This window comes from Callorhinus ursinus, unplaced genomic scaffold (genome assembly GCF_003265705.2).
Source record: "Callorhinus ursinus isolate GAN/ISIS: 27379988/994484 unplaced genomic scaffold, GSC_fseal_2.0 scaffold5, whole genome shotgun sequence".
NCBI lineage: Eukaryota > Metazoa > Chordata > Mammalia > Carnivora > Otariidae > Callorhinus > Callorhinus ursinus.
Genome location: NW_027397067.1, coordinates 22,078,328 through 22,091,604, shown reverse-complemented (window position 1 = coordinate 22,091,604; position 13,277 = coordinate 22,078,328). Strand labels below are relative to the sequence as shown.

At 33.7% G+C, this 13,277-nt stretch overlaps 1 protein-coding gene across 5 annotated transcripts in view; it reads left to right on the top strand.

Annotated features, from left to right (window-relative positions):
* EYA1 (EYA transcriptional coactivator and phosphatase 1) overlaps positions 1-13,277 on the top strand; it is a 357,490-nt gene that overhangs the window by 248,754 nt on the left and 95,459 nt on the right. For all 5 annotated transcript variants that reach the window (XM_073892885.1, XM_073892887.1, XM_073892886.1 and 2 more), the window contains 2 exons: positions 1,873-1,955; positions 2,356-2,542. In XM_073892885.1, the coding sequence (XP_073748986.1) occupies positions 1,873-1,955; positions 2,356-2,542 (270 nt within the window). The remainder of the gene's footprint in view (positions 1-1,872; positions 1,956-2,355; positions 2,543-13,277) is intronic.

Genomic DNA, 13,277 nt, shown 5'->3' with positions numbered 1-13,277 from the left:
GTAGATTGTGCATCGTGCTTTCCAAAACATTACCTCATTTGATCTGCTGAAGAACCTTATGAAGTAGAGTTTTCACGGATAGGGAAATTAGATCTTAGGGTGGTTAGGTGATCTGTCCAAAGTCCAAAGAGCTCATAAGTGGTGACTGGAAACCCGGTTTTCTGACTCTTAAGGTGATACTTAAATGTTGAGGAGTAGCAAATAAATAATTGGCATGTATTAACCCCTGCATCATACCTGAAGACATCTGTGAGTAGCTAGTTCACAGTGAAGACGGTCTCCTTGAACTGCCAACACATTTATTGCTCATACCATTCATTTGACATAAAATTTTAATTAAAAAAAGGTCTTTTCTGTTTATAGAAGCAGAACAGCTTCTGAGTAGAAAAGTTTAAAATGCGCCTTGGTTTCATGAATATTATGTGACCAATGGTTGTGCTCTTCCATAGATAACGTTCCTGAGATTTTTGTGCTTTTTAAAAACATTTTATACTTTTAAAAATATTTCTGATGAAATCACCAAAACATTTTCCTTGTTTTCATTTTTACTCTAGCAAAATAATATGAAAAATGTTTCCATATAATTAAACATCATTTTAATACCACTTCAGTGTCTTCATAGTATTCCATTTTCTGAATAACACCTATTAAGGACTTGGGAATGCTTTCTATGTTTTGTTATTAGAAACAACCCTGAAGAACATCTTTGCTATCTCTTTGTATAAATCCACGTATTTTTTTTTTTTTCTCAGAGCAAATGTTTGGCAATAAAATTGCTGGCTGGAAGTTATTTAATCATTGACCAAACAGCCCAACCAGAAAGGTTGTGTATATTTAAATCCCACTTTGTAGCGTATGAATGCCATGGTTTACAGATTTGCCAATCCCTGATATTTTCAAAAACCTTTGCTAATATGATTATCAGAAATAGTATATTGTTGGGGTGCCAGGGTGGCTCAGTTGGTTAAGCTTTGGATTCTTGATTTCAGCTCAGATTATAATCTCAGGATCCTGGGATCGAGCCCCGCATCAGACTCAGGGCTGGGCATGGTTATTCCGCCTGCCTGCTTAAGATTCTCCCTCTCTCTCTCCCCACCACTCACATGCACAAAACGCTCTGTCTCTCAAAAAAATAAATAAATAAAATAAAAGTGTTGCTTTGAGTAGTTTAACAATAAATAAATAAAACAAGGGAGGGAACGGAGATTGCTTTTATGTTTGTATCCTGCACAGTGGCTGCTATTTATTGTTGAACCCATGTAGACATTCAGCACATAGAGTGTTACCTAGAGAGCACATGTAATACATAAAACATTGATCATGTTCCTCTCTGGGCCTTGTCTTATCAAATACTTCAAGGGCTGCCATTTATCCTTCTGTGAAATTGAAATGATCGGCTTTTTCAATGGGCCATTATAGTGACCAGCACAAGTCTGAAAGTATTTGAAAGTAGCATTGTAGTTTTTGAGCTTGTAAGAACTTTAAAGATCCTTTAATCAGGTCCATCATTTTTCATTAAGCCTATTTAATGTAAAGATATGAAAAAATCCTGGTGTTTTACAAATTGAAATGGAAAGCCCAGTGTCTAATATTTTTTGCACAAATGTATAATTTTGCCCATAATTTTGTATGAGTTACTCATGCCCTCAGAAATTTCAGTCTCTCTACTCTTTAGTGCTTTGCAATATGGTGAAAATTGTCAACGACTTTAAGAAAACACAATTTTTGGTCATGGCAGTGGATTCTGGTTTTGAAGATAAACCAAATGCATTTGCAATGAATTTCAACTCTGTTTTATCTAAATAATGATTTCTTATGGGTACATTATTCTGCATAGCTTCGTCAACCATATTTCTTTTCATTTTGTTTTAGGTAGCAGTTTTACAACATCATCAGGATTATATACAGGAAATAATTCACTCACAAATTCCTCTGGATTTAATAGTTCACAGCAGGTAATTTTAAAAGCCAGTTTAACTTCAGAATTTTTTTTTAAATGCAACAGATGATTTTCTTATATAAAGAAAGATCTGTTTATATTATACTGTGACAGCTTACCTAAGCCTTTTAAAATATATATATTTTTTATTTTAAAAATCTCTTTAGCAGTCTTCCATGGTGAGCATTTGGTTTTCGGATTCATTTAATTTTACCTAGTCATGCATCATGGGATAGAAGACACAGGAAGAATGTATCTGATCTTACATAAAATTTGTTTGCAAGTCCGGGACATTTCCGTCAGTGTATACTTTGGGAATTCAAAGACCCAGAAACACAAATATAGTTATACTTTGAAAAGTGAGAAATAAGCAGCAACATTCTGACGGATTACTCTTGTATGGTTTGATTTGGTAGGACTATCCATCTTATCCGAGTTTTGGCCAGGGTCAGTACGCACAGTATTACAATAGCTCACCGTATCCAGCCCATTATATGACAAGCAGCAGCACCAGTCCGACCACGCCGTCCACAAATGCCACTTACCAGCTTCAAGAGCCACCATCTGGCATCACCAGCCAAGCAGTTACAGATCCTGCAGCAGGTAATTATGTGCACTTTATTAGTCCTGCAGGCTAGATTCCTGGTAGTTTAAATGCATTTTTCTACAGTCCTATATTCATGTAGTGGTTTCACAGTTTTGGCAAGTTTTGGCGCAGCCTAAATGTAAGTCAAAGAGCAGGATTGTGGCATTAACTTTATTTATTTTTATTTGCTGAAAAATTTTAGTATAAATTATGTAACTTCAAAAGACCTTGAAATTGAGGTTTTATTTAGTTGTAAATATACTCAATTTTCAGGAGATAGTGTTTTAGATACATAATTATAAATATTGAGCTATAATTATTAACTATAATTATAAATATTTGCCCACATGTTGAATATGAAAACTAATATTACCTCGAATTCAATGTTTATTATCATTAAATATTTACTGTTTCTCCAAAATCAAAAAAATATCAGAGTTAATAATGGAAAACAGTGATTCCTCTGGCTCACCCTCCCACTCATGGCCTACTCTGAATTTTGTAACTGGGCATGAGAATTTTCATACTTCTGCACAACCCTCGATAGGCCCTTTCAAATGAAAATCTCTCCATCTCTGGAAATTTTCCTACCAAGTCTTTGACATTTCTTTCCCTCCTTTAGTTTTTCTCTGAAACTCTTAATATTGTATGCTTAATTCCCTGAATTGGTCTTTACCTATATTTCTTATATTTTCTCTTGCACTTCTCACCTTTGTCTTATTAAAAATGTAGTCCCTCCTTTCATGGATTATGAGGTGAGCTATTATCCGCAAACAATCAGAGTTTGCTTCCTTTTGCCTTTTATTTTTAGAGCCAAAGCCCGCTCTTTGTTGCAAGCCAGGTTAAAATGGTCTTACACTGAAACACACTTCTATGAAATTGTGATCATAGTGTGTTAATTCTAGTTGGTTATCCTACATCATGAAAACAAATTTTATGGAACAGGTGCTAATTTCAATCTTGACTATAGGTTTATCTTGCAAATATTAGCAGATGTCCCCCATAAAAAAAAACCTCCTTTGGGTTTTTAGTGTTTCACATTTTTTCTTAAATGTAGGTGAACACTATTTTGTTCTAGAGCAGAAGTTATTCCTAAACTTCTATTCCAATGAACTACAAATACTATTTCTGCACAGCTCAACTCCATACATTTTAATCTTTGATGATTATAATCCATTTACCTTTATTCTTTAAAAACAGCTTGATATATTTTTCACTCAGTTCACATGTATAAATACAGTATTCACAGAATCTAATATAAATGTCTTTTAGATTTAACAACTACATAATTGCTGTCAAAAATTGGATTTGTAGAAGCTGTTATAGAAGTTTCCTCTCTATTTCCATTCATTTCATATAGGCATCATGAGGAAAGATAATGGCTTGTCCCAATTTTAGGGAGATCTCATGTTTTCATATGAACCATCTGGGCCATGCCAACTTCTTGCGGACTAAAAGGAGCTTTGAAATAGAATAGCAGAGTAATTTTACTTACTTCATCGTGACATTTTGATTGTGAAGAGTACAGTACAAAGTAGTGAAGACTTAATCATGTTTTTAAAATTAAGGTTGATTAGCACTTTCTAAAAAATACCAACTTAGGCATATCAGAAAAGTTAGTCTCTGAAACATGCCATTATTTTAAGTGCATTCTATTTATCAAAGGGGTGCCATGTGAAAGAGTGGGGAGGACTAAGCACAAAGCCATGTCCCATAGGAAACAGTGCAAAAGTACGATTTTCAAAATGTCTATATGATTTTAAGATTAAATGATTTATTTTAGATTTTATTTGAATAAATGCTTAGTGTTTCAGGCACGCATTTCAATTTCAGTATCTTTATGGCTGCAGAATCGGAATGAATTGAACTGGGGAGAAAATAATATTTTTCAGGTTTCTTATATTTACCGCTTCCCACTAAAATAAATGTATGGATCAGCCTTCCTTATGTAGTTAGAAGTGGAAAGTTCAGTGAGTTTCCACATTAAAAAGAAATGTGGATTACTTGAGAAATTCAAGGAAGAGTTAGTCTGGTTTTGGGGCTTTTGATTTGTTTGTTTGTTTACATTTGCAGTATGACTGGATTCAGCCTAAGTCTTTTGGTGTTAATTTTCCTTTCTTATTAGTCACATATAAAATTGTAGACTGGTCTTTGATGAAAAGGAAGTTTTGAATGATAGAGTCCACAAAATCATTAAAGAATTGGAAGGATTTATAACATATAACCTAATGTTTTTGTTTTACTATAGAAATAAAAAAAATGGTTAAAATCATGTCTATTTTGTTGAAATCATTTCAGATTTTTTCTTTTAATTTTAATAGTCTATTAGGTTTAAAGTCAGTATTTTCTACATTGGAAAATTAGATTCTAGTTATGATCTGATCTTATGTATGGCCAGGTTTCTGCCTTTCAGTTTCAAGGAATTATACAGTACAGAATGAATACACAGTATATGTGGCTCTCCTCCCATACTTTATGATATCTGTTCTTGTATTGTTCATGGAATTGTTATGTCATAATGAACATATAAAGATAATCTTGCAAGGATTTTTCAGGCCAAACATATAAGGACTCATCATTTGGTATTATGCATTTTTAAAGTTATGAAGAATAGCTATCTTTTAAGTCCATGGTATTTTGCAGTATTACTTATAAATATGTACCTCCTCATGAATCTTAAGTTCAAAAATTATTTTAATGTGTTTATAATTAAATATTGAAAGTTATATTCTCCTTGAGTAGATATGGATAATACATTAAAAATAACATAACTTGAACACAAAAGTTTAATATCAAAATTTTAATTCATTTTAAAAAGTAAAAACAGCACCTTTTTTGTCTTTTATTGAGATATAATTGATATTTAACATTATATTAGTTTCAGGTGTGCAACATGATTTGATATTTGTTATGTATTGTGAAATGATCACCATAGTAAGTCTAGTTAACATCTAGCGTATGTAGTTGCAGATTTTTTCTCTCGTAATGAGAACTTTTAAAATCTATTAGCCATTTAAATCCTTTGCATTCATTTTTAAAAATGAGTTTGGGGCACCTGGGTGGCTTAGTTAAGTGTCCAACTCTTGAGTTCGGCTCAGGTCATGATCTCAGGGTCGTGGGATTGAGCCCTGCGTCAGGCTCCATGCTCAATGGGGAGTCTACTGGAGATTCTCCCTCTCCCTTTGTCTTCCCTCCCCCGCCATGCTGGCTTGTGCACGTGCACGCTCTCTCTCTTTAAATAAATAAATAAATAAATAAATAAATAAATAAATAAATAAATCTATCTTTATAAAAAATAAGTTTGTTATTCATGTTTTGACTATCTTAATAAAAGTTACATCATCTGGAAATACTTAAGTATTCATCTACCTTGGGAAATATGGTGAGGTTTATCTGTTTATTTAGCAATATTGTAATACTTATTGGGCTCAAGAAAATCGTACCTACTCTTCAACTGGCAATGCTAGCCTCCTCCCTCATCATCGAAGGCCATCTCGGTTGCTTCTACCTGGCAATTATAAATAAAGCTACTAAATATTTGTGCTCAGCTTTTTTTGTATAGATGTAAGTTTTCAAATCACTTGGGTGGTAAAAACCCAGCAGTGTGATCACTGAATTGTATTGTAAGAGTATGTTAATTTTATAAGGAATTGCCAAATTGTCTTCCAAAGTGCTATACCACTTTGTGATCCAGTAAGTAATGAATGAGAATCCTGTTGCTCCACAGCCTCATCAGCGTTTGGTATTGTCAATATTTCAGGTTTTGCCCATTCTGATAGGTGTGTAGCAATATCTAGTTGTCTTAATTTGCATTTCCCTAATATTATGTTGAGTATGTTTTCATATCCTTATTTGCTCTGTATATCTTCTTTGGTAAGGTGCCTGTTCACATCTTGTGCCCACTTTTTAATGAGCTTTTTTTCTTATTGTTGAGTTTTAAGAGTTCTTGTATATTTTGGATACAAGTCCTTTATCAGATAAGTTTTGCAAATACTTTCTTCCAGTCTATGGGTTGCCTTTTTAATCTCTGAACAGTATCTTTCAAAGAGCAGAAGTTTTCAATTTGAATGAAGTCCATCTTAGCAGTTTTTCTCTTTCATGGAATATGCTTTTGGTTTTGTATCTAGAAACTCATTGCCAAACCCCAACCCAAGGTCACCTAGGTTTTTTCCTATGTAATGATCTAAAAGTTTCATAGTTTTGCCATTTCAATTTAGGTCTCTGATCCTTTTTGAGTTAATTTTTGTGAAAAGTATAAGTCAGCTTCTAGATTCCTATTCATGTATTTATTTGTTTATTGATTTTTGCACGGGGATGCCCAGTCGTAGCACCATTTGTCGATAAGCCTATCTTTTGTTCCATTGAATTACCTTTACTTCTTTGTCAGAGATCAGTTGGCTGACTTTGTGTGGATCTATTTCTGGGCTCTCTGCTCTCTTTCATTGATCTATTTATCTTTTTTTTTCCTAATACCACATCGTCTTGATTATTGTAACTTTGTATAATAATTCTTTAAGTTGGGTAGTATCACCCCTGTGTTCTTCAATATAGTGTTGGCTATTCTGAGTCTTTTGCCTTCCCACGTAAACTTTAGAATCAGCTTATCGGTATCCACCAAGTAACTTACTTGGATTTGGTTTAGAATTGCATTGAATCTATAGATCAAGTTGGGAAGAACTGACAATATTGAATCTTGACAATATTGAATCTTCCTATCCATGTATGTACATGGACTATCTCTCCACTAACTTACTTTTTTATTTTTTTCATCAGAGTCCTATAGTTTTCCTCATATAGATTTTGTACATATTTTTTAGATCTATCTTTCTTTTTTGGTGCTAATCAAATCATGTGATTTTTAAATTAAAATTGCAATTGCTCATTGCTGGTATCTAGAAAAGCAATTGACTTTTGTATATTATCCTTGTATCCTGAAACTTAGCTATAACCACTTATTAGTTCCAGAAGTTTTTCATGTTGATTCTTTGTTTTTGTTTTTTTTTTACATGGACAGTTATGTCATTTGTGAACAAAGACAGATTTATGTCTTTTTTCCTACTCTGAATATTATTTGTTTCCTTATCTTACTGCATTAGCCAGGACATTCAGGACAGTGTTGAACAGGAGTGGTGAGGAGACATCCTTGTCTTGTTCCTGTGATCTTAGGGAGAAAACTTCTGGTTTCTCACCATTAAGTGTGATGTTGCTACACATTCTTTGTAGATATTTTTTATCCCTGTCCCTAGGTTGCTGAGAGTTTGTATCATGAATGGGTGTTGGATTGTTTCCAGTGCTTTTTCTCTGACTGTTGATAGGATCATACGATTTGTCTTCTGTAGCCTGTTGATGTGATGAATTATATTAAGTGATTTTCAAATGTGGAACCAGCTTTTCCTACCTGGGATAAATCCCACTTGGTCATGGTGTATCAATCTCTTTATACATTGTTGGATTCAGTTTTGCTAATATTTTAAGAATCTTTGCATCTATGTTCATGAGATATATTGGTCTGTGGTTTTCATTTCTTATAATGTCTTTGTCTGGTTTGGGTATTAGGGTAATAATGACCTCATAGACTAAGTTAGGAAATGTTTTTTCTGCTTCTATTTTCTGGAACAGATTGTAAAGAATTAGTATCATTTATCTCCTATTTGGTAGAATTCACCAGTGAACCCCTCTATGCCTAGTGCTTTCTGTTTTGGAAGATGGATTATTGGTTAAATTTCTTTAATAGATATAAACCTATTCAAATTATCTATTTCTCCTTGTGTGAGTAGATTGTCTTTCAAGAAATGGTTCATACCATATAGGTTATATAATTGGTGGGCATAGAGTTCTTTATAATATTCCTTTATTATCCATTTAATGTCCATGGGATTGCATGTGATGGCCTTTTTCACTTCTGATATTAATGATTTGTGTCTTCCTTTGTGTGTGTGTGTGTGTGTGTGTGTGTGTGTGTGTGTGTGTGTGTGTGCCTTGGTTAGCCTAGCTGGAGATTTATCAATTTTATTGATCTTTTCAGGAACCAACTTTCCATTTCTTTGATTTTCCTTTATCGTTTTCCAGTTTTCAATTTCATTGACTTCTCTGACTTTTATTATTTCTTCTGCTTTCTTTTGATTTAACTTGGTCCTCTTTTTCTAGTTTCCTAAGGCTTGAAGCTTAGATTGTTAATTTTAAATCTTTCTTCCCTCCCAATACATGCACTAAGTGCTATCAAGTTCCCTCTAAATATTGCTTTTGTTGCATCCCACAAAATTTAATATTTCTATTTATTTTTATTTAGTTCAAAATGTTTTTCTTTCCATTATCATCAAAACCCTCCATTTTGAAGAGGTATATATTTATAAACGTTTTATTGGAGAAAAATATTAGAGACTTGATGATGTATGTATCATTTGTGACAGCTGTGCAATTATTCACATCTTCCCAGTTAAAGGGCTTTCTGTTGTCAGAGAATGTGTTTAGTTTCTGAGAAGAAGAGTATTCTATGGTAAATTCAAATCCCACTATCCATAAGAGAAAATTTTGATCAAAGTCAACTCTTTTTTTAGTCAATTCTAAGACTTGTAAGACATTATCACAGTTAAATCTATGGTTACTTGAAATTTTAAGTGATGGGTTTAATTTTAAATTTCTTTTTTAAAATAATTCTTTACAAAGTAAATGGTTTTCTTTTATGTTCAAAAACAGAGGTAAGAAAAAAAGAAAAAGGCATTTTAGGATGTTTTCCTTTTGTGATAGTATCTGAATTCACATATTATCATCTCTTAGCCACCTACATGTGATGAATATGTTATTTTCTTATATTAAACACTGAAATTTTAAGGTATATTATTAGCAACATAACCAAATACATTTTTTCAAAAAAGTGATAAAAATTATTTAACCACCACTTGAGAGTAATTGTCATGAAGGAATTTTCTAAATTTACTTTCTTAGAAGAGTACTTAAGCCATTCTTTTACAAATATTTTTCTTTACCATATGACTTCTCTATGTATGATCAAAATACGAACTTCTACAGTGCCTAGATGGCTCAGTCGTTAAGCATCTGCCTTCGGCTCGGGTCCTGATCCCAAGGTCCTGGGATTGAGCCCTGCATCGGGCTCCCTGCTCAGCGGGAAGCCTGTTTCTCCCTCTCCAACTCCCCCTGCTTGTGTTCCTGCTCTCGCTCATGCTCTCTTTCTCTCTCTCTGTCAAATGAACAAATAAAATCTTTATAAAAAAAAATGAGCTTGGGGCGCCTGAGTGGTTCAGTCGTTAAGCGTCTGCCTTCGGCTCAGGTCATGATCCCAGGGTCCTGGGATCGAGCCCCGCATTGGGCTCCCTGCTCCGCGGGAAGCCTGCTTCTCCCTCTCCCACTCCCCCTGCTTGTGTTCCCTCTCTCGCTGTGTCTCTCTCTGTCAAATAAAATAAAAAAAAAAAATGAGCTTATTTGTAATTCATTTACTGTACTGTGCTTAAATAATTTGGATTGAACACATATTTTTTGTCAAAAATCTCTTAGAACATCTAATAATTATGACAGCTATCAAAAATAATACATGATAAAAATGTAAGTGATGTTTTTAGAGCTTTATATTACATGTAATCTTATAACACACCCATGAGGTGTAGGTACTATTTGTCCCCATTTTACAGATGAGGAAAATGAGGTACATAGCTCTTAAATGCTCAATAAATAATAAGTATTATTGAGTTAATTGAGAATTTTGAGGCCAAATTTTTGTGAAAGGATTAGTCGCGTATAACTAGTCATGTATAATTGTATTTTTGAAATACTATAAAGCCATGAGAAAAGAGTAAATGGTAGATAAAACACTTTAGGTGAATGCAAAATAAAGCTAGTTATTTGTTCATCAGGAATGAGTTTTAGCACGGGTACTATAAAAAGTCAGGTTTTCAAAGGATTTGTTCATTCAAATTCTTACCAAAAGGTAGACGTTGAAATCTACCTTTTCATGCTCTGACTGCATGCAGACGATTTACTGGTTAAGGTGATGTACAGGAATCTTGCCAATATTGAATTTCAAGTGACAGAGGAAAAATCAGTATAAGAGGGAATTCAATATGCATGGGAAACCATTTGTTCCCTCTGCTTCTTTGATCCTTGCCAAGGCACACGAAAGTAGAGCAAAGTGCCTAAAAAACCGGGAACATTCTTATCCAAAGTTGCAGGGGAACTCTGAGGTCTCACAGGAATTCAGTGTGACAGGATGAAAAACTAAACTGCCGGCCGTCTGCCTTATAAATGCAGGAAATTTGGGCCACGTCTATAGGACCAAACACGCCTACATCTGTCCACTGTAGAAATGATCCTGAGGTTTGCAACAGCATGCCTCTTGACTCCTACGTTTTGCTGAGTAAGCAATTCTGAAAATCTTTAGTCCAAACTTGCTCATTTCACTGATGCCGTATGGACTTTGGAGAAGTTTGCAATTTGTTCAGCTCAAAAATAAACTCTTTTACTGAAGCAGTTTTAACTAACATTCTTTGAAACATTTGTCGGCAAAACAAATATTTGTGTCTAAAATAGTCAGGCTATTAAGATGTGAGAAAACAAAACAGATGTTTGTTTGGGGTTGTTGGGTTTGTTTGTCTTGATGGCATTTGCTTGCTTGCTTTTTTTTCCCCACCCCAGAGGAAACAGTGTTAACCTTAATGAGATTATAAAATTCTTGAAAATAAAGTTCACTTTTTGTTTTATATTGTCAGGAATGTCATAAAAAATGAGTTGCCTTATCTTTGAGTTTTGGACTATGTTTCCAAAAAGTGAAAAATTCAGTGTTTTAGAATTTTCTCATTTTGTGCCTCATTACTGGTTTGACTAATTTTTTCAGGTTGTTGTCTGGAAGGCAGGATGCTGTATAGAGTCAATTTTAGTATACATGGATTCAAATATGTAATTCTTTCTTCCATTTATACTTAACATATGATTGTATATAAATACCCAAAATAAGAAAACATATATTATTAAACTATATTATTGAGTTAAATTCCTTTACTAGCCCTCCCAAACATTTATTACAAGCTAATTGATTCATTGTTTCTGTAAAGCTTTAAGCGTCCTATGGGACCAACATAAATCACTGGAATAAGTTTCCTTAAGTTGGAGGACATCAGCATTTACTGATACAATTTTTTAATTAGAGATGGTTGAGAAAAGAACATACAAATTTGTGCCTCATTTAATTTGGATTGAATGGTTTAGTGGGTAAATTTTGGGTTAACTTTTATTTTCTGGGAGGGTAATTTTATTTACGTATTTTTTTTGAAACATTGTTAATACACACTGTTACATGAGTCTCAGGTGTACAACATAGTAAGAGGACAGGTCTATACTTAATGCTGTGCTCCCCACAAATGTAGTTATTATCTGTCACCATATACCACTATCACAACACCACTGACTATTCCCTATGCTGTAACTTTCATCCCCATGATTTATTTGGATTTAACTTTCAAATAAAGGTAGGATTGATGGATTGATGGCTATCAATTTTAGTCCTAGTTCGATAGCCAAAAATTTAAGTTTAATGAATTTTTAAAATTTACTAAAGAAGAACATATGAGCATGGGACAAAATTATGAAAGTATAGAAGGGTTTACAGAGAAGAATAAAAGTCCCTTAGTCTCTTGTAGCCAGTTTTTTTCAGCTGAGTTCCTTGTGTATCTTTCCAAGGATACACGTTGCTTCTATAAACATATACAAAGCACCTGCCCCTGGAGACCTTTTTGTTCCACATTCAAGTATGTATACTTTCTGTTATTTTTTTCCTTAAAGATAATAGAATACTCTACATACTGTTCTATCCCCTATTTTTTTACTTAATGATATACAGAGAAAAATTAGTAGGTATTTTTGATGTGGATTGTATATGCAAGTATAATAATAGCTGATTTTTTTGCGTACACACTATATGCCAGACATTTTTCTAAGCACCGTTCATGCATGAACTTAGTTCATTCCCACCCAACTGCATGAGATAGGTAGTGTTATCATTATCCCCATTTTACAGATGGAGAAGCTAAGGAGAAAGGTCCATGACAGCATGAGGATTTAACTTCCAGAACCTTGACTACAAACATGAATTCTTTTTTTTTTTTTTTAAGTTGAGTATTTTTATTGGGTCTTCAAGTCTGGGTCCCACAGTCCTCATCTGATGTCACTCTTAACATGAATTCTTAATTAGGCAAGCATGCTGGTTCTAGAAACCACTGTGTCTGAAGTTTCAAATAAGCAAAATAGTGGAAATGTAACCAAAGAGACAGTAACGATCTGGTGTTCATTTTCTTAAATTATTCAAAGAACTCAGCAAAGGCATATATTAGCAGGTATTCTGTTAAATATGTGTTAAATAATTTGAATAGGCTCTACTTGCTCGTAAAATAGTGTAGGTCTGCAATTACGGGGAAGTAGTATGTAGTATATTTAAGGTTATCTTGTAGTATTTCCTGAACTATATCTTGGATAATCCAACAACTAATTGCACACTTTTCCTGAATGTGTGCTATCCCCACTCCCTCTTTATCCTATTTAATAATTACCTGTCATGTACCTGCTTAGAGAATAATTTTTCATGACATCTCTACCATCCCCTATCGTTCCCTGAGGACCTGATTCTCTACATTTCCAAGTTTTTTTTTCTTTTTCTTTATTTCTCCACTTATATCTCATGGTTGGTGAGCACTAAGTGTAGGGCTGATACTATTCTTATATCAAGGCAAAGGGAAGCCATCCATCCTA